The sequence below is a fragment of the Heteronotia binoei genome, unplaced genomic scaffold, assembly GCF_032191835.1.
Source record: "Heteronotia binoei isolate CCM8104 ecotype False Entrance Well unplaced genomic scaffold, APGP_CSIRO_Hbin_v1 ptg000762l, whole genome shotgun sequence".
Classification (NCBI taxonomy): domain Eukaryota; kingdom Metazoa; phylum Chordata; class Lepidosauria; order Squamata; family Gekkonidae; genus Heteronotia; species Heteronotia binoei.
The window spans coordinates 55,314-77,500 of record NW_026800086.1 but is presented as its reverse complement, the minus strand read 5'-3'; the positions used below and the strand labels follow the sequence as shown (position 1 = coordinate 77,500).

Sequence of the window (22,187 nt, the reverse complement as noted above, 5' to 3'; positions counted from 1 at the left end):
CCACCCTTCTCTCTGAATCAGAGACTCAGAGCGGCTTACAATGTCCTATATCAGGGGTGGCCAACGGTAGTTCTCCAGATGTTTTTTTTGCCTACAGCTCCCATCAGTGCCAGCCAACATGGCCAATGGCTGGGGCTGATGGGAGCTGTAGGCAAAAAACATCTGGAGAGCTACCGTTGGCCACCCCTGCCCTATATATTCTCCCCCCACAACAGACATCCTATGGGTGGGACTGAGAGGGCTCTCACAGCAGCTGCCCTTTCAAGGACAGCTCTGCCAGAGCTCTGGCTGACCCAAGGCCATGCTAGCAGCTGCAAGTGGAGGAGGGGGGAATCAAACCCGGTTCTACCAGATAAGAGAGCTCTGGCTGACCCAAGGCCATTGCAGCAGCTGCAAGTGGAGGAGGGGGGAATCAAACCCGGTTCTACCAGATAAGAGAGCTCTGGCTGACCCAAGGCCATTGCAGCAGGTGCAAGTGGAAGAGTGGGGAATCAAACCCGGTTCTCCCAGAGAAGAGAGCTCTGGCTGACCCAAGGCCATTGCAGCAGCTGCAAGTGGAGGAGGGGGGGGATCAAACCCGGTTCTCCCAGAGAAGAGAGCTCTGGCTGACCCAAGGCCATTCCAGCAGGTGCAAGTGCGGGAGTGGGGAATCAAACCCGGTTCTCCCAGAGAAAAGTCCGCACACTTTACCACGACACCAAACTGGCTCAGGGAGGGAGGGAGAAGTGGAAAGAAAGCCACATTAACTTTAATCGTGTTCTCCAAGCCACAAACTGGTTTGGCTTGGAGCATGCATGTAAAGAGAGAAAGGCCTTCTCCAAGCAGGCCAACGTAGCAGTGGGAGTTTCAGGAGCCACACAACATCTGTCAAAGAGCCACAGTGCAGAGCATACGAAGTTTTATTGGACAGAGGCCAAGGGTTTCCCAGAATTACAACCGATCCCTGGGCTACAGAAATCAGTTCTCCCAGAGAAAACAGTGGCTCCGGAGGCTAGACCTCATGCCATTATGCCCCTTCGCAGCCACTTCCTTCCCTAACGCCAGCTACCCTCCAGGTCCCACCCCCAAATATCCAGGAATTTCCCAACCTGGAGTTGGCAACCCTATGACCGCCACAAACTCTTCCCCCCGCCCCCCCGATACACTTCAGCATTTTAAATCTGACTGGTCCAAGCCAATTAGGTAAGAAAGAGGGCAAGATTTCCCCCCCTTCCATTACAACTTCTTCACCCGAAGGGTGATTAACATGTGGAATTCACTGCCAGAAGAGGTGGTGGCGGCTGCAAGCATAGCCAGCTTTAAGGGGGGATTGGATAAAAATATGGAGCAGAGGTCCATCAGTGGCTATTAGCCACGGTATATATATATGTGTGTGTTTGTGTGGGTGTATACACACACACGCACATATATATTGGCCACTGTGTGACACAGAGTGTTGGATTGGATGGGCCCTTGGCCAGATCCAACAAGGCTTCTCTGATGTTCTTATGTGACACAGAGCAATGGATTGGATGGGCCGTTGGCCTGATCCAACATGGCTTCTCTGATCTTCTTATGTGACACAGAGTGTCGGACTGGATGGGCCATTGGCCTGATCCAACATGGCTTCTCTGATGTTCTTATGTGACACAGAGTGTTGGACTGGATGGGCCATTGGCCTGATCCAAGATGGCTTCTCTTCTGTTCTTATGTGACACAGAGTGTTGGACTGGATGGGCCACTGGCCTGATCCAACATGGCTTCTCTGATCTTCTTATGTGACAGAGAGTGTTGGACTGGATGGGCCATTGGCCTGATCCAACATGGCTTCTCTTATGTTCTTATGTGACACAGAGTGTTGGACTGGATGGGCCATTGGCCTGATCCAACATGGCTTCTCTGATGTTCTTATGTGACACAGACTGTTGGACTGGATGGGCCATTGGCCTGATTCAACATGGCTTCTCTGGTATTCTTATGTGACACTGTGTTGGACTGGAGGGGCCACTGGCCTGATCCAACAGGGCTTCTCTGATGTTCTTATGTGACACAGAGTGTTGGACTGGGTGGGCCATTGGCCTGATCCAGCATGGCTTCTCTTATGAGACACAGGGTGTTGGACTGGGTGGGCCATTGGCCTGATCCAACAGGGCTTCCCTTATGTTCTTATGTGACAGAGTGTTGGACTGGAGGGGCCACTGGCCTGATCCAACAGGGCTTCTCTTATGTTCTTATGTGACACAGACTGTTGGACTGGAGGGGCCATTGGCCTGATCCAACAGGGCTTCTCTGATGTTCTTATGTGACACAGAGTGTTGGACTGGATGGGCCATTGGCCTGATCTAACATGGCTTCTCTTATGTAAATGATTGGCTCCACCTCCTGCAACCGCCATTTTGTTGCTGCACGCCCCCACGCTGTGACAGAATTCCAAAGGGGCCCACAGGCTCAAAAAGTTCGGGGACCCCTGGAGTATACACCCGCTGTATTTGGAAGCGGGAGCCATCCAAAAAAATACGTGCACATGCTCTTCTTGGGTGACATATCGCGTATGTATTTTGCACTGTCGCAGTCAAGTGGAGAAATACCTTTGCCAGTGAGACAAGGAGACTCGCATCAGCTGATCTGCAGTTTCGACTTTTAGAATGTCATGTGACATTTTCGGTTTGCACCCGGAAGAAGGGCGCACCGTGAGCTTCCCCAAGACCCCCAATGTGAACAAGGCCTTGCTTTGGTTAGCTTTTCTAGCCACATTTCAGCTTCTGGGTTTCGTGTGTCGATTTGCAGAGCTCGGTTCTGTCGACGTCGCTCTTAAAAAGCACTAATGATTCTGTATATTTTGGAAAGAAAATGCTATTTAATGATAATAAAAGTTGCTTTCACTGCACTGGGTGAAATCAAATTCCTTCTCGTAGACACACATTCGTCCTAAACTTGAACGGTTCGTTACATCAGACCATGAACATATGAAGCTGCCTTCTACTGAATCAGAACCCCCCCCCCGGGTACATCAAAGTCAGTCTTGTCTGCTCAGACTGGCAGCGGCTCTCCACTGTCTCAAGCTGAGGTTTTACACACCTATTTGCCTGGACCCTTTTTAGTTGGAGATGCCGGGGATTGAACCTGGGACCCTCTGCTTACCAAGCAGATGCTCTACCACTGAGCCACAGTCCCTCCAGGTATTCAGGTAGGCGGCTGCATCAGCCTGAAGCAGCGGAACAAAGTTTCAGTCGGATGGCAGCTTTAAGAACAACAAAGTTTTATTCTGAATATGTCGGGTGGCTAAACTTGGTTAACGTAAGAGCCACATGGAATAAATGTCAGATGTTTGAGAGACCCAAGATGTGAATGTCAGATGTTTGAGAGACCCAAGACGTGAATGTCAGATGTTTGAGAGCCACGAGACAGGAAGGAAGGAGACACACTTAACCACTACACCAAACTGGTCCTCAGGCAGGAAGGCAAATGGAGGGAAAGGTAGAAAGAAAGCAACTTTAACTGCATTCTCCAAGCCGCCAGATGGCTTGACATGGAGAAGTTATTTAAGAGACAGATGCCTTCTCTAAACCAGCTGATGGGGGTGGCAGGGGCTTTGAGAGTCAAACAATACGTGTAAAAGGCATTTTAAAAGTATGCGGTCCCTTTAAATGTGATGGCCAGAACTCCCTTTAGAGTTCCATTCTGCTTGTCACCACCTTTCTCTTGGCTCCACCCCCAGAGTCTCCTGGCTCCACCCCCAAAGTCCCCTGCCGAAAAATGGCTGCTTTGGAGGGCAGACCATCTTGATCAATGTCCACAGAAGACCGCTGGTTCCTTTGAAATGTGCTGTTAGAGGAGAGGTTTACGGATACCGTAGACTGTCAAGAAAATAAATCAATGGTTTCTAGATCGAATGAAGCCTGAACTCTTCCTAGTCACAGATCCAGAAGAATAAGCCGTGTTAGCCGGTCACTGCAAATTAAAGAGTCCTGTAAGCACCTTTAAGACTAACAAATTTTATTGTAGCATTTGGAGTACTGTGTACAATTCTGGTCACCGCACCTCAAAAAGGATGTTATAGCATTGGAGAAAGTCCAGAAAAGGGCAACTAGAATGATTCAAGGGTTGGAACACTTTCCCTATGAAGAAAGGTTAAAACGCTTGGGGCTCTTTAGCTTGGAGAAACGTCGACTGCGGGGTGACATGAGAGAGGTTTACAAGGTTATGCATGGGATGGAGGAGGTAGAGAAAGAAGTACTTTTCTCCCTTTCTCACAGTACAAGAACTCGCAGGCATTCCATGAAATTGCTGAGCAGTCGGGTCAGAACGGGTAAAAGGAAGTCCTTCTTCACCCAAAGAGTGATTAACATGTGGAATTCACTGCCACAGGAGGTGGCAGCGGCTACAAGCATAGCCAGCTTCAAGAGGGGGTTAGATAAAAATATGGAGCAGAGGTCCATCAGTGGCTATTAGCCACAGTGTGTGTGTGTGTGTGTATACACACACACATATATTGGCCACTGTGTGAAACAGAGTGTTGGACTGGATGGGCCATTGGCCTGATCCAACATGGCTTCTCTTATGTTCTTATAAGCTTTTGAGAAATACAGCTCTCTTCTGATGAATGATGCATCTGACGAAGAGAGCTGTGTTTCTTGAAAGTTGATGCCACAATGAAATTTCTAAGTCTTAAAGGTGCCTCTGGAATCTCCCTAGAAGCTAAAATGACCAAACTGAGACTATGGTTGTTGTTTGGTGAGATGAGACAGAAGTCACTGGAAAAAGACAATGAAGCTAGAAAAAGTTCAGGGCAACCGGAAAAGAGAAAGACTCAACAAGAAATGGATTGACTCTCTATGGAAGCTACAAAGGCCAGTTTGCTGTAATGGTTAAGTACGCATACTCTTATCTGGGAGAACCGGGTTTGATTCCCCACTCCTCCACTTGCACCTGCTGGAATGGCCTCGGGTCAGCCAGAGCTCTCTTATCTGGGAGAACCGGGTTAGATTCCCCACTCCTCCACTTGCACCTGCTGGAATGGCCTTGGGTCAGCCAGAGCTCTCTTATCTGGGAGACCCGGGTTTGATTCCCCATTCCTCCACTTGCACCTGCTGGAATGGCCTTGGGTCAGCCAGAGCTCTCTTATCTGGGAGAACCGGGTTAGATTCCCCTCTCCTCCACTTGCACCTGCTGGAATGGCCTTGGATCAGCCATAGCTCTCTTATCTGGGAGAACCGGGTTTGATTCCCCATTGAACGTATGAAGCTGCCTTATACTGAATCAGACCCTTGGTCCATCAAAGTCAGTACTGTCTTCTCAGACTGGCAGCGGCTCTCCAGGGTCTCAAGCTGAGGTTTTTCACACCTATTTGCCTGGACTCTTTTTTTTTTTGAGATGCCGGGGATTGAACCTGGGACCTTCTGCTTCCCAAGCAGATGATCTACCACTGAGCCACCATCCCTCCCCTTGGGTCAGCCATAGCTCTTGCAGAGTTGTCCCTGAAAGGCCAGCATCTGGGAGAGCTCTCTCAGCCCCACCCACCTCACAGGGCGTCTGTTGTGGGGGAGGAAGGTAAAGGAGATTGTGAGCTGCTTGAAGAATTGCAGATTTATACCCCACCCTTCTCTTTGAATCAGAGACTCAGCGGCTTACGATCTCCTATATCTTCTCCCCCCCCCCCCCCACAACAGACTGTGAGACTTCTGAGATTCAGAGTAGAGGACGGGATATACATCCATATCTTCTTCTTTTCAATTTGCAAGACCTGAGCAAGGCTGTTGGCGCCAGGACATTTTGGGGACATTAATTCACAGGGTCGCTGTGAGTCAGAAGTGAGTCCATCAGTGGCTCTTAGTCACAGTGTATTGTTGGAACTCTCTGTCTGGGGCAAGCGATGCTCTGTATTCTTGGTGCTGGGGGGGGGGGGCAATAGTGGGAGGGCTCCTAGTGTCCTGGCCCTACCGATGGACCTCCTGATGGCAACTGGGTGTTTTGGCCACTGTGTGACATAGAGTGCTGGACTGGAGGGGCCACTGGCCTGATCCAACAGGGCTTCTCTTATGTTCTTATGTGACACAGAGTGTTGGACTGGAGGGGCCATTGGCCTGATCCAACAGGGCTCCTCTTATGTTCTTATGTGACACAGAGTGTTGGACTGGAGGGGCCATTGGCCTGATCCAACAGGGCTTCTCTTATGTTCTTATGTGACACAGAGTGTTGGACTGGATGAGCCACTGGCCTGATCCAACACGGCTTCTCTTATGTTCTTATGTGACACAGAGTGTTGGACTGGATGGGCCACTGGCCTGATCCAACAGGGCTTCTCTTATGTTCTTATGTGACACAGAGTGTTGGACTGGAGGGGCCACTGGCCTGATCCAACAGGGCTTCTCTTATGTTCTTATGTGACACAGAGAGTTGGACTGGAGGGGCCAATGGCCTGATCCAACAGGGCTTCTCTTATGTTCTTATGTGACACAGAGAGTTGGACTGGAGGGGCCACTGGCCTGATCAAACAGGGCTTCTCTTATGTTCTTATGTGACACAGAGTGTTGGACTGGAGGGGCCACTGGCCTGATCCAACAGGGCTTCTCTTATGTTCTTATGTGACACAGAGTGTTGGACTGGAGGGGCCACTGGCCTGATCCAACAGGGCTTCTCTTATGTTCTTATGTGACACAGAGAGTTGGACTGGAGGGGCCAATGGCCTGATCCAACAGGGCTTCTCTTATGTTCTTATGAGACACAGAGCGTTGGACTGGATGGGCCACTGGCCTGATCTAACATGGCTTCTCTTATGTTCTTATGTGACACAGAGTGTTGGACTGGATAGACAATTGCCTGATCCAACATTTATTTATTTATTTTATTTATTTGGGATTTATATCCCGCCCTTCCCACGAATGGCTCAGGGCTTCTCTTATGTTCTTATGACAAACTCTGTAAAGCCATCAGAGTAAATTGGCTTTTATTGGGCTACTACTCAGCTACCCCTGAAAGGCGGACTACAAATGAAGCAAATAAGTTCTTAATTGAAGAGATGGCTTTCGACAAGAGCAGGGGTCTCCAACCCCCCGGTCCATGGCCTGTTAGCAACCGGGCTGTGAGTTGTATAATTATTTCATTATATATTACAATGTAGTAGTAGTAGTATATCCTGCCCTCCACTCCGAATTTCAGTGTCTCAGAGCAGCTCACAATCTCCTTTACCTTCCTCCCCCACAAACAACAGACACCCTGTGAGGTGGATGGGGCTAAGAGAGCTCTCACAGCAGCTGCCCTTTCAAGGACAACCTCTGGCTGACCCAAGGCCATTCCAGCAGCTGCAAGTGGAGGAGTGAAGAGTCCACACACTTAACCACCACACCAAATAGACATAAAAGGCACAATTGTATCATCCTGAAACCATTCCCACCCCCACCCCCATCCTGGTCCGTTGAGAAATTGTCTTCCACAAAACCGGTCCCTGGTACCAAAAAGGTTGGGGACCGCTGGACTATAGAGAAAAACCAAAGCTTTGCTCTTTTGCCGCCTCAGGATTTTTGGCGGGAAAAAGCAGCAAGGCTTGCAGAGCCTGTGAAGCATAGCCTGGGATGTGTGTTCTTATGTGACACAGACTGTTGGACTGGAGGGGCTATTGGCCTGATCCAACATGGCTTCTCTTATGTTCTTATGTGACACAGAGTGTTGGACTGGATGGGCCATTGGCCTGATCCAACAGGGCTCCTCTTACGTTCTTATGTGACACAGAGTGTTGGACTGGATGGGCCATTGGTCTGATCCAACATGGCTTCTCTTATATTCTTATGTGACACAGAGTGTTGGACTGGAGGGGCCATTGGCCTGATCCAACAGGGCTTCTCTTATATTCTTATGTGACACAGAGTGTTGGACTGGAGGGGCCATTGGCCTGATCCAACATGGCTTCTCTTATGTTCTTCTGTGACACAGAGTGTTGGACTGGATGGGCCATTGGTCTGATCCAACATGGCTTCTCTTATATTCTTCTGTGACACAGAGTGTTGGACTGGAGGGGCCATTGGCCTGATCCAACAGGGCTTCTCTTATATTCTTATGTGACACAGAGTGTTGGACTGGAGGGGCCATTGGCCTGATCCAACATGGCTTCTCTTATGTTCTTATGTGACACAGAGTGTTGGACTGGATGGGCCATTGGCCTGATCCAACATGGCTTCTCTTATGTTCTTCTGTGACACAGAGTGTTGGACTGGATGGGCCATTGGTCTGATCCAACATGGCTTCTCTTATATTCTTATGTGACACAGAGTGTTGGACTGGAGGGGCCATTGGCCTGATCCAACAGGGCTTCTCTTATATTCTTATGTGACACAGAGTGTTGGACTGGAGGGGCCATTGGCCTGATCCAACAGGGCTTCTCTTATGTTCTTATGTGACACAGAGTGTTGGACTGGGTGGGCCACTGGCCTGATCCAACATGGCTTCTCTTATGTTCATGTGACACAGAGTGTTGGACTGGAGGGGCCATTGGCCTGATCCAACAGGGCTTCTCTTATGTTCTTATGTGACACAGAGTGTTGGACTGGAGGGGCCATTGGCCTGATCCAACATGGCTTCTCTTATGTTCTTATGTGACACAGAGTGTTGGACTGGATGGGCCATTGGCCTGATCCAACAGGGCTTCTCTTACGTTCTTACCTTGAAGGGTTACCAAAAGGGAGCACGAAGAGGCAAGGGGGCGGCAGAGGAAACCCTCTGCGTAGGAATCCTGGACTTCCTTGCAGTCTCCCATCCAAGTTCTTACCAGGGCTGACACCGCTTGGGCTACTGAGGCGTAATTAGGCTGCCGTGTTGTCGGCTAGTATCTCCCTAATTCTTCTCATCTTCTGCTCCCCCAAAACTTGCTTTGCCAATGGCTATGCAGGATCAGTCCCGCCCTTCTCGGTGTGCTAGGCTTCTACATTATTCTATTCCTACGTCTGTAAGAAGAGCTGTCACTTGGCACGCAGCATCAATTGCAGCTTGGTTTCTCAGGGACTCACCTTCCAGGGTGCTGCGTTCAAATGCCTCCAAATTCCGGTCTTGGAAGTAGTGCTGAATGCTTCTGCCAGCAATGGCTAAGGACTGGCAGCCATCGTTTCTCTGGCGCAGAGGCTAAGCAAGAGCCACACACGCAAAGCTCTTCTGAGCATGAACACCGCTGAGGGCCAAGGAAGAGGAAGCACTGGCCTTTTTACCCTGTTTGTTTTTAACGTTTGAGAAGTTGACGTTTTACGTCAGTGCTAGAACAGCACTACTCGAACCAATCTCGTTGGCAGCGAAAAAGAAACAGAGGGAATGAGGGGCAGTCCAGCAGGGCTCTTCTGATGTTCTCCTCAGGGGAAGGCCTCGGCCTCTCTGCCCTATTGCTGGCCCTCCAGAGGAACTGGTTGGCCTCTGTGTGAGGCAGGAGGCTGGACTAGATGGACCCTCCCTGGTCTGACCCAGCAGGGCTCTTCTGATGTTCTTCTCAGGGGAAGGCCTCGGCCTCTCTGCCCTGTTGTTGGCCCTCCAGAGGAACTGGTTGGCCTCTGTGTGAGACAGGAGGCTGGACTAGATGGACCCTCCCTGGTCTGGTCCAGCAGGGCTCTTCTGATGTTCTCCTCAGGGGAAGGCCTCGGCCGCTCTGCCCTGTTGTTGGCCCTCCAGAGGAACTGGTTGGCCACTGTGTGAGACAGCAGGCTGGACTAGATGGACCCTCCCTGGTCTGACCCAGCAGGGCTCTTCTGATGTTCTCCTCAGGGGAAGGCCTCGGCCTCTCTGCCCTGTTGCTGGTTCTCCAGAGGAACTGGCTGGCCCCTGTGTGAGACAGGAGGCTGGACTAGAGGGACCCTCACACTTGTCTGCTCCAGCAGGGCTCTTCTGATGTTCTTAATTCCAGACCCACCAGGACACAGCTGACTTTACTTAATGCTGAAGTCTCATTACCCCCTCCTTCCAAATTCACTGTAGCAACACTGGCCAGGTGCAATAACGGGAGGCATTACGGTGGATAAAACTGCCTAGCACGTGTTTATCTGAAGTCATGAGAGAGGCCTTGGGAAGTCATGAGAGAGGCCATTTTTGCTGGGATCCTTTGTGTAATCCTCCACCGGCAATCGGAAGTGATGCAGAGTCCATTTTGCTTCCTCTAAGCTCCCCACCCTTTCTGCATACCCATTCAACATTTCACACTAAGGGAGTGGTTCTCATACTCTGAACTGAGGCCAGCTTCTAGACTTAGTGTACTCTCTGCCAAGTTAGCTTCTTTCCCTTCCCCAACATAAGATGCTAGAGTCTTGTATCACTTATGATAGGCTTACCATATTTTGGAAAGCAGAAAAGAGAACCTATTTCCCAACTGACTACTTCAAACGAGCGTTCGAGATGTCCTGTTAAATACCCCCGTTTAAGCTGTGGCAATTGCTACCCACTAGGGAAATTCCTAGCCTTCCAATCCCAAAACAAGATGTTGTCATCAGTTTTTTTAAAGAGCCCAAACGAGGACAGACACACAGACAAAAAAGAGGACATGTCCTGTACAAAGAAGACATCTCGTAACCAGTGTTCCCTCTAAACTGAGTTGGTGTGAGCTAGCTCAGTTTTTTTAGCCTCCGCCTCACACATTTTTGTCTTCGCTCAGGAAGGATGACCCCAGAGCACACTAATTTCTGCAGGAGCTCACAACTTTTAATGCCAGTAACTCATAGAATCATAGAGTTGGAAGGGGCCTCTAGGGTCATCTAGTCCAACCCCCTGCACAATGCAGGAAACTCACAAACACTTCCCCCTAAATTCACAAGATCTTCATTGCTGCCAGATGGCCATCTAGCCTCTGTTCAAAAACCTCCAAGGAAGGAGAGCCCACCACCTCCCGAGGAAGCCTGTTCCACTGAGGAATCGCTCTAACGTTCAGAAAGTTCTTCTAATGTTGAGCTGGAAACTCTTTTGATTTAATTTCAACTCACTGGTTCTGGTCCTACCTTCTGGGGCCACAGAAAACAATTCCACACCCTCCTCTATAGGACAGCCCTTCAAGGACTTGAAGATGGTGATTCTATCACCTCTCAGTTACCTCCTCTTCAGGTAAACATCCCCAGCTCCTTCAACCTTTCTTCATAGGACTTGGTCTCCAGACCCCTCACAATCTTCATCGCCCTCTGAATCCATTCCAGTTTGTCTATATCCTTCTTAAAATGTGGTGCCCAAAACTAAACACAATACCCCATGTGAGGTCTTACCAGAGCAGAGTAAAGCGATACCATCACATCACGTGATCTGAATACTATACTTTTGTTGATGCAGCCCAAAATTGCATTTGCCTTTTTAGCCACCGCATCACACTGTTGACTCACGTTCAGTGTATGACCCACTAAGACCCCAAGATCCTTTCTGCACAGATCCTTTTGCAAGATCCTTTTGCACTACTGCTAAGACAAGTCTCCCCCATCCTAGAGCCATGCATTGAATTTTTCCCACCTAAATGCAGAACTTTACATTTAGCCCTGTTAAAATTAATTTTATTGATTTTAGCCCAGTTTTCCAGCCTGTCAAGGTCATGGAGTAAAATATTTGCTCACAAGACTGTGGTTTAGAGGGAGTACTGTTGGTTGCCCTAGTTAACACCAACTAGTTTATACTTTTATTTTAACGCCTAGTGTTTATAAATCACATATTTTTCATTCTGAACCTGGCTCTTGTGTGAATCAAAAAGACAAGTGAACGGAGCCAAGTACAGACGGGGATAAATGGACAGAATTAGGAACCCACCTTGCGTACCCTGAAGTTTGCAGAAAAAATCCAAAAAGCAAAAAAAAAAGAGAGAATAAAGTTTCATGGTTATTAGGAAAAGACTGAGAACTTGCGACCTGTGTTCCCTCTAAGCTGAGTTAGCATGAGCTAGCTCACAGCTTTTCAGCCTCCCACTCACACACGTTTGTCTTAGCTCAGGAAGGAGCACAAATAATTTCTGCAGCCGCTCACAACTTTAATGCCAGCAGCTCACAATTTTAACGCCGGTAGCTCGCGAAGTAGAATCTTTGCTCACAAGACTCATAAGAACAAAAGAACATAAGAACATAAGAGAAGCCATGTTAGATCAGGCCAATGGCCCATCCAGTCCAACATTCTGTGTCACACAGCGGCCAAATATATATATATATACACACACACACACACACACACACACACACACTGTGGCTAATAGCCACTGATGGACCTCTGCTCCATATTTTTATCTAACCCCTTCTTGAAGGTGGCTATGCTTGTGGACGCCACCACCTCCTGTGGCAGTGAATTCCACATGTTAATCACCCTTTGGGTGAAGAAGTACTTCCTTTTATCCGTTTTAACCTGTCTGCTCAGCAATTTCATCGAATGCCCACGAGTTCTTGTATTGTGAGAAAGGGGGAAAAGTACTTCTTTCTCTACTTTCTCCATCCCATGCATTATCTTGTAAACCTCTCTCATGTCACCCCTCAGTCGACGTTTCTCCAAGCTAAAGAGTCCCAAGCGTTTCAACCTTTCTTCATAGGGAAGGTGTTCCAGCCCTTTAATCATTCTAGTTGCCCTTTTCTGAACTTTCTCCAATGCTATAATATCCTTTTTGAGGTGCGGCGACCAGAACTGCACACAGTACTCCAAATGAGACCGCGCCATCGATTTATACAGAGGCATTATGATACTGGCTGATTTGTTTTCAATTCCCTTCCTAATAATTCCCAGCATGGCGTTGGCCTTTTTTATTGCAAACGCACACTGTCTTGACACTTTCAGTGAATTATCTACCATGACCCCGAGATCTCTCTCTTGGTCTGTCTCTGCCAGACTCTGCAGCTTAGAGGAAGTATTGGCGGCAGCCGGTGTTCCCTCTAAGCTGAGTTAGCGTGAGCTAGCTCACAGATGTTTAGCCTCCAGCTCACACATTTTTGTCTTCGCTAAGGAAGGAGGGCTCCAGAGCACAAATAATTTCTGCAGCCGCTCACAACTTTCGGGCCAGTCACTCGCGACTTTAATACCAGTAGCTGACAAAGTAGAATTTTTGCTCACAAGACTCCGCAGCTTAGAGGGAACGCTTGTGACATGGCAACACAAGGCCTTGGTTAAGGGAAGAGCTGCCATGGGACTGGGGGCCAGAGGACGGGAAGGAGTCAAGGGGCAAGTCGCTGCCCCCTTCCTCAGGGCGAACCAAGTGGGAGAGGAAGGATTGGTCGCCACTGTCCCCACTTCAGCAGCAACTGCACAAGCCACGAAAGCGGAGACAGCAGCAGTAAGCGAATGCGGGTGTTCGGGTGCCGGCAAGAACCAGAACCCAAGTCCTCCATCTTCACCTGTGCTTCAGCAACTGCAAACGTCAAGAATGGGTTCTTGCCAAGATTGTACGCCGCACTGCCTTATGCCAATATTCCTGCAGGTCTTTTTCCACTGTTATGACTCTGAAATGATAAGTCAGGGGTGGGGAACGTCAGGCCCGAACTTCCCTCTCTCTCTCCCTCTTTGAGCCAGTTTGGTGTAGTGGTTAAGTGTGCGGACTCTTCTCTGGGAGAACCGGGTTTGATTCCCCACTCCTCCACTTGAACCTGCTGGAAGGGCCTCGAGTCAGCCAGAGCTCTCTTATCTGGGAGAACTGGGTTTGATTCCCCACTCCTCCCCTTGCACCTGCTGGAATGGCCTCGCGTCAGCCAGAGCTCTCTTGTCTGGGAGAACCGGGTTTGATTCCCCAATCCTCCACTTGCAGCTGCTGGAATGGCCTTGGGTCAGCCAGAGCTCTTATCTGGGTGAACCAGGTTTGATTCCCCACTCCTCCACTTGCAGCTGCTGGAATGGCCTTGGGTCAGCCAGAGCTCTCTTATCTGGGAGAACCAGGTTTGATTCCCCACTCCTCCACTTGCAGCTGCTGGAATGGCCTTGGGTCAGCCAGAGCTCTCTTATCTGGGAGAACCAGGTTTGATTCCCCACTCCTCCAATTGCACCTGCTGGAATGGCCTTGGGTCAGCCACAGCTCTCTTATCTGGGAGAACCGGGTTTGATTCCCCACTCCTCCACTTGCAGCTGCTGGAATGGCCTTGGGTCAGCCATAGCTCTCTTATCTGGGGGAACCGGGTTTGATTCCCCACTCCTCCACTTGCACCTGCTGAAATGGCCTTGGGTCAGCCAGAGCTCTCTTATCTGGGAGAACCGGGTTTGATTCCCCACTCCTCCACTTGCAGCTGCTGGAATGGCCTTGGGTCAGCCAGAGCTCTCTTATCTCGGAGAACCGGGTTTGATTCCCCACTCCTCCACTTGCAGCTGCTGGAATGGCCTTGGGTCAGCCATAGCTCTCTTATCTGGGGGAACCGGGTTTGATTCCCCACTCCTCCACTTGCACCTGCTGAAATGGCCTTGGGTCAGCCAGAGCTCTCTTATCTGGGAGAACCGGGTTTGATTCCCCACTCCTCCACTTGCAGCTGCTGGAATGGCCTTGGGTCAGCCAGAGCTCTCTTATCTGGGAGAACCGGGTTTGATTCCCCACTCCTCCACTTGCAGCTGCTGGAATGGCCTTGGGTCAGCCATAGCTCTGGCAGAGGTTGTCCTTGAAAGGGCAGCTGCTGTGAGAGCCCTCTCAGCTCCACCCGCCTCACAGGGTGTCTGTTGTGGGGGAGGAAGGGAAAAGAGATTGTAGGCCGCTCTGAGTCTCTGATTCAGAGAGAAGGGCAGGGTATAAATCTGCAATTCTTCTTTTTCTTATATCAAAGAGGCAGAGTTAATGAGATCTGCGCAGAACTTTACAAAAAAGGGTGATGGGGAAAGCGAGCGTGACCGTATTCTCCTCCCAGCAGCTGAACAAAACAAAGCACGTGCTACAGGGTTTTAGTGTTTTGATTAGATACTTTATTGGAAGCAAAAAATTCTGTGCATGTTTAAAAAAATCCAACCCGTGTACACATTTTCATTCCTTTTAAGAACCCAAGCCACGGAAAACTCAATATTAAAAAGCAGCAGGATGGATCTTTTTTTTTTTCTCGTCTTTTCTTTTGCACATTTAAGGATACAACGATACAGGGAAAGGGGAAGTAGCCGGGTCGCCATTTTGATATCTTTTCAGGGAAAGAATATCGCTCGGCCGCCATATTTAAATGGCGTCTTTCCGGACGCGCTACTTCAAAAGGAAAACAAAAATTAAAAAGGTCACCTCATTAATATTGCATTATAAAGCATTTTGTTTTAAAATGTCTTCTTCTGCCCCTTAACATGACATTACTGGTATATGCACAGTTATTGGAAAACTCAGGTTAAAGTGATGCGTGTTGCCATTCCATTTCCACAACGCCGGAAAATGTACATCTGAAGCGACGGGTACTTGGGGGAGGGGCGTCTCTGCCCTAAGGTGGAGGGGATTCAAAGGAGAAGAATCTAATCCCCCCCCCCTCCTCACACACACACACTTGGTCACCAAGAGACGCAACACCTTTCCTGGATCTGACCCCCACCACGCCCTCGTGTACCTTTCCCTGCAAACAATGTATTTACAAATCGTGTTTTTGTTAACTCACACAACAATTTCACAAGGACCAGTACAGATTTCAGAGTGCACTTCTAGGGTGTGACGGGCGAGTGCGTGCGTGTCTCAAAAGCGTTTTCACTGGCAGCTACGTCGTGTGTGACGGGTCAGCAAAAGTTCTAATGGAACAAATTCCTCAACGATGAAATTTAAAAAAAAAATTAAAGCAGGGAAATAAATATCGAAAAGAAAACCGCAGTTAGAGGGTGTCGTTCGGTTAAAACATACTACTAGACGACCGGTTAACTTAACCAAACTAGGCGGAATCAGACTCAAAAGACGCTACATTAAAAAAAAAGAAAAAAAATTCTGAAAAGAAAGGCAAAAAAGTCTGCATAACTGCAATGTTGCCTGCGTTTAATGCTCCCTTCCCTCAAGCCAGGGGCCCTTTAAATTCTACTTTTTTTAAAACAAGTAAATGCCCCCAAGTTCTGTTTAGCTCAAACCTACTAAGGAACAGTCTCTCCTTTTTCTTCCTCCTCCTCCTCACATTTTAACTTCACACTGCGCCCAGGTACCTTGGACGCCATTTTATTTCTGGGAGACACCGGCCGGCTCAGCCAAACTGTCTTTAATGCTAGAACCTGCGTCGCTTTAAATACTCCCTCCTTGCCTTTCCCCGCTCCCAGTTTCTAAAGAAGTTCCTCCCCCAATGCAACAGTCGAAAGACACGCTACGAAAATTAAATTTGCTCATTTTGCAGGAGAAGAGAAGAAAGCCAGCTGAGCCTTCTGAAATTTGCCTGCGTGACACGACTCCTTCGCCTCCCCGGCTAACGCATCTCGAAAGCAGGTGTCGGAAGTCGGCTTCTTCCGACACCGAGAAACGGAAATGAACACACACACACAAAAATTTAAAACGCAATAGCCAGGCCCGCTGTGTTGAAAAGGCTACTGTTTAGAAAAAAAGGGTCAGAGGGATTTTGGCTTCAAAGGCAGAGGGGGGGGTCTTTTTTGGTTTCGAAGAAGGACCAGCCTCGACCTTCAGCATGGTCTTCAGCGCTGGCTATTTTTTCCAGTTAAAAGTATTACCCTGCATGCCCTCAGTTCGCCACATCCAAAACGTAGCTATTTCCATAGGTTTTAGGGAAAGTGCAATGCCGTCGCTTTCAAAAAAAAAAAAGGGACAGAGATTCGACCAAATTTGAACCTTTTTAAAAAAGGTTACTAGAATACGCTAGGATGAGTTTGGCTCTGTGTGTGTGTGTGTGTTTTCCTTATAAATAACGAAGACACTGACTTCTCTCTCTCTTTTTTGTGCTTGTGAAGCTAACGGATAATCTTCACGATACAGGCAGCAAATAATGAACCGCACTATGTTACCGATGGGGTGGAGGGGACGAGGGGGGGGGCAGGGAAGGAGCACGCCAAGAGTCACACGGCTGTCAAGGGGAGGGGGGGAGGGGAGGAGGAGGAGGAAGCAGAGATGGTCTGGAGGAAGGGGGAAGAGAAGACCACGCCCCATTAGCACGAGCAACCCCCTTCGCTGACTGGCGGCTCTTGCGGCTTTTCCAGCTTGATGTCGATCACTGGGGAGGAGAGAGAAAAGTCGTTAAGGGAAACAACGTGGAAGAGAGCAGCCCACGGCTGCGACAGAGCTGAAGCGTCTCCTCTCAGCTATTGCACAGGCCCATTTTAAAGCTGGAGAAGAGAACATGGTCCCCTCCGGAGCTTTTTTTGTAGCAGGAACTCCTCTGCTTATCGGGCCACACACCCCAGATGTAGCTAATCCCCCAAGAGCTTACAGGGCTCTTAGTACAGGGCCTACTGGTTGGCCACCGTGTGAGACAGAAGGCTGGACTAGATGGACCCTCCCTGGTCTGACCCAGCAAGGCTCTTCTTGTGTTCTTCTCAGGGGAAGGCCTCGGCCTCTCTGCCCTGTTGTTGGCCCTCCAGAGGAACTGGTTGGCCACTGTGTGAGACAGGAGGCTGGACTAGATGGACCCTCCCTGGTCTGACCCAGCAGGGCTCTTCTGATGTTCTTATGAAGGCCTCGGCCTCTCTGCCCTGTTGTTGGCCTTCCAGAGGAACTGGTTGGCCACTGTGTGAGACAGGAGGCTGGACTAGATGGACCCTCCCTAGTCTGATCCAACAGGGCTCTCCTGATGTTCTTCTCAGGAGAAGGCCTCGACTTCTCTGCCCTGTCATTGGCTCTCCAGAGGAACTGGCTGGCCACTGTGTGAGACAGGAGGCTGGACTAGATGGGCCCTCCCTGGTCTGATCCAACAGGGCTCTTCTGAGGTTCTTCTCAGGGGAAGGCCTTGACTTCTCTGCCCTGTCATTGGCTCTCCAGAGGAACTGGCTGGCCACTGTGTGGGATAGGAGGCTGGACTAGATGGGCCCTCCCTGGTCTGACCTAGCAGGGCTCTTCTGATGCTCTTCTCAGGGGAAGGCCTCAGTCCCTCTGCCCTGTGGTTGGCTCTCCAGAGGAACTGGTTGGCCACTTTGTGAGAGAGGATGCTGGACTAGGCTGATCCAGCTGGACTCATCACGTGTTCTTCTCGGGGGAAGGCCTCGGGCTCTATGCACTGTCGTTGGCCATCTAGAGGCACTGGCTGGCCACTGCATGAGAGAGGATGCTGGATTGGATGGACCACAAGTCTGATCCAGTGAGGTTCTTCTCAAGTTCTTAACTCTTATGGCTCAAATAGTTCTGTCAAATTGCTCAACTCGAGACCCACGCCCCCAGATCCAGAACACGTCATCTCGATCTCAGTTCTCAATACGCAATGTTTCCCCTTAACCCCATTGGGGCACACGGCAGAAGCCAAGGATACTGTCTTCTCTGCTTTTGTCCTGCGTGCTTTCCATTCCGGGCAAGGCGGCGGCCACACGTCGGAAAAGCTGCAAGGGGAAAGAAGCAGAATCGCAGAGTTAAGAAACGCAGCAGCCGACAGCAAAGGGAGTAGCTTTTCTTGTCCAGAGGCAGGCTTCTCCCTGGACTCCGGAACTCACTCCCAGCCCCAAGCTGTTTCTTCGGGTGAAGCGGCGGGCATTAGATCAGTTGGCCTCCCCTACCGTACTATCTTATTGCACTGATTTGCTGCTGCGCTGTCCTGCTGAACCATCTCATCGTTTTGTTCTGCCGGGCTATTTTGTTCTATTGAAAACTGTAATTGTGATTATATGGTTTTATTATTTATGTTGTTCTCCGCCCCGAGCCCCTATGGGGGAATGGGCGGAATATACATAAACTAATAATAATAATTAGTAGTAGTAGTAATAATAATAATAATAATAATAATAATAATAATAATAATAATAATAATAATAATCACCATAAAAGCAACTTCACCGACCTCAAAAAAGATATTCTAGCATTGGAAAAAGTACAGAAAAGGGCAACTAGAATGATTCAAGGGTTGAAACCAGAGTTCCCTCTAAGCTCTTGTGAGCAAAAATTCTACTTTGTGAGCTACTGGCATTCAAGTTGTGAGCTACTGCAGGGGTGGCCAACGGTAGCTCTCCAGAAGTTTTTTTTTTTTGCCTACAACTCCCATCAGCCCCAGCCAGCATGGCCAATGGCTGGGGCTGATGGGAGTTGTGGGCAAAAAAACATCTGGAGAGCTACCGTTGGCCACCCCTGAGCTACTGCTCTGGGGCCATTTTTCCTGAGCCAAGACAAAAATCTGTGAGCCAGAGTCTTAAGAATTGTGAGCTAGCTCACACTAACTCAAGCTTAGCGGGAACACTGGGTGGAACACTTTCCCTATGAAGAAAGGCTAGAACGCTTGGGGCTCTTTAGCTTGGTCAAAGATCTAAGTATTTTACTGTTGTAGCCATAGACCATAACAACCCAGCAAAGCCCCCCCAAGGTATACAGTTTACTTCCAGCAATAAGAATTAAAACGTAAGAAATACATAGCAAAATACAGTACTACGAACAATATTTAAAACGTAAATAATAAAACAATGTGACAGAATGAGGCTATAACTTGACCGAACTTTTTGTATGGGCGGCTTTAGTTATCAACTGAGGGGTGACATGATTGAGGTTTACAAGATTATGCATGGGACAGAGAAGGTAGAGAAAGAAGTCCTTTTCTCCCTTTCTCACAAGACAAGACCTCGTGGGCACTCTATGAAATTGCTGAACAGTCGGGTTAGAACGGATAAAAAGAGGTACTTCTTCACCCAAAGGCTGATTGACATGTGGAATTCACTGCCACAGTAGGTGGTGGCAGCTAGAAGCATAGCCAGCTTCAAGAGGGGATTGGATAAACACATGGAGCAGAGGTCCATCAGTGGCTATTAGCCACAGTGTGTGTGTACATATATATTGGCCACTGTGTGACACAGAGTGTTGGACTGGATGGGCCATTGGCCTGATCCAACAGGGCTTCTCTTATGTTCTTATGTGACACAGAGTGTTGGACTGGATGGGCCATTGGACTGATCCAACTTGGCTTCTCATATGTTCTTATGTGACACAGAGTGTTGGACTGGATGGGCCATTGGACTGATCTAACATGGCTTCTCTTACGAACTTATGTGACACAGAGTGTTGGACTGGAAGGGCCACTGGCCTGATCCAACCTGGCTTCTCTGATGTTCTTATGTGACACAGAGTGTTGGACTGGATGGGCCATTGGACTGATCTAACATGGCTTCTCTTACGTACTTATGTGACACAGAGTGTTGGACTGGATGGGCCATTGGCCTGATCCAACCGGGCTTCTCTGATGTTCTTATGTGACACAGAGTGTTGGACTGGAGGGGCCATTGGACTGATCCAACTTGGCTTCTCATATGTTCTTATGTGACACAGAGTGTTGGACTGGATGGGCCATTGGACTGATCTAACATGGCTTCTCTTACGTACTTATGTGACACAGAGTGTTGGACTGGAGGGGCCATTGGCCTGATCCAACAGGGCTTCTCTGATGTTCTTATGTGACACAGAGTGTTGGACTGGAGGGGCCATTGGCCTGATCCAACAGGGCTTCTCTTATGTTCTTATGTGACACAGAGTGTTGGACTGGAGGGGCCACTGGCCTGATCCAACAGGGCTTCTCTTATGTTCTTATGTGACACAGAGTGTTGGACTGATGAGCCATTGGCCCAATCCAACATGGCTTCTCTTATGTTATTATGTGACACAAAGTGTTGGACTGCTCTTCTGATGTTCTGATGAAGGCCTCGGCCTCTCTTCCCTGAAGTTGGTTGGCCACTGTGTGAGGCAGGTTGCTGGATCAGAGGCCCTCAGCAGGGCTCTTATAAGAAGGTCTTGGGGTCCATGTTGTGTTGCTGGCCCTTCAGAGGAACTAGCAGGCTACTCCCAGATAACCCGGTTCTCCCAGATAAGAGTCCACACACTTAACCACTACACCAAAATAAAGTGCACAATTGTATCATTCTGAAACCATCACCCCACACCCCTCTGGTCTGTGGAATAACCATCTTCCACAAAATCGGTCTCTGGTGCCAGAAAGGTTGAGGACCACTGTGTTAAATCACTGATTAAATCTAATTGAGAAAGAGGAAAGTCTACTGAACAGCAGCTCCCGTACCTGCGTTTGCACAGGGCTCCGAACGAACCCGCTCTTTCTCCCCTTTGTCCTTGTCTGCTTTATCTCTGCTCAAGCAGCGAGGGAACGCTGGATTGAAATTAATCCCACACATAAAAAGGTACAGTGGCTTTTAGGGCTACGAGCGATTAGCGACGGGGAAAACGTTTATCTTCAATGGAGCAGACAGAGAGAGAGAACGCGATCGAAAACACAGTTCGGTGTTCAAACGGTGACTTTTGGTCTTGCAAGGTGAAATTGATGGCCACTGGTTTCGAAAGGAAAGCACAGCTGCCTTACCGAAAAAGATCACCTGGGCATAGCAGGGAGCTGAAAGCACCTTTAGAACGAATAGTAAAAAAAAATCAATGTAGCCACAACAGTACTCGTCGCTTCCGCACCGTATCTGAAGAAGTGAGCAGTGACTCCCAAAAGCTCCCGGTCTGCCACAAACTGCTAGCTGGGAGGCAGTCGGTCTTCGCTGCCACACCCAGCTCTTTCCTGCTCTCCACAGAACAGCAAAAGGCGGAGGAAAAGGTCATCTCTGCTAGACATTAGTGAGAACAGAAGAAAGCCGATAAAGAGACATGGAACTAAACGCTTGGGGCTCTTTAGCTTGGAGAAACGTCGACTGCGGGGTGACATGATAGAGGTTGACAAGATTATGCATGGGATGGAGAAGGTAGAGAAAGAAGTCCTTTTCTCCCTTTCTCAAAATACAAGAACTCGTGGGCATTCCATGAAATTGCTGAGAAGGTTAAAACGGATAAAAGGAAGTCCTTCACCCAAAGGGTGATTAACATGTGGAATCCACTGCCACAGGAGGTGGCGGCGGCGGCTACAAGCATAGCCAGCTTTAAGAGGGGATTGGATAAAAATATGGAGCAGAGGTCCATCAGTGGCTAGTAGCCACAGTATGTATATGTGTGTGCGTATGGCCAAGTTTGCAGATGACACTAAATTGTTCAGGGTGGTGAGAACCAGAGAGGATTGTGAGGAACTCCAAAGGGACCTGTTGAGGCTGGGTGAGTGGGCGTCAACGTGGCAGATGCGGTTCAATGTGGCCAAGTAATGCACATTGGGGCCAAGAATCCCAGCTACAAATACAAGTTGATGGGGTGTGAACTGGCAGAGACTGACCAAGAGAAAGATCTTGGGGTTGTGGTAGATAACTCACTGAAAATGTCA

General features: G+C 49.0%; 1 protein-coding gene across 1 annotated transcript in view; it reads right to left on the bottom strand.

Annotated features, from left to right (window-relative positions):
- Positions 1-14,800: 14,800 nt before the first annotated feature.
- The window catches only part of LOC132590793 (ras-related protein Rab-6A), a gene marked incomplete at its 5' end in the record, with an annotated part of 49,158 nt that continues 41,771 nt past the window's right edge, over positions 14,801-22,187 (bottom strand). Inside the window, 2 exons of the mRNA XM_060263719.1 lie at positions 14,801-17,021; positions 18,270-18,336. Of these exons, the coding sequence (XP_060119702.1) occupies positions 16,957-17,021; positions 18,270-18,336 (132 nt within the window). The remainder of the gene's footprint in view (positions 17,022-18,269; positions 18,337-22,187) is intronic.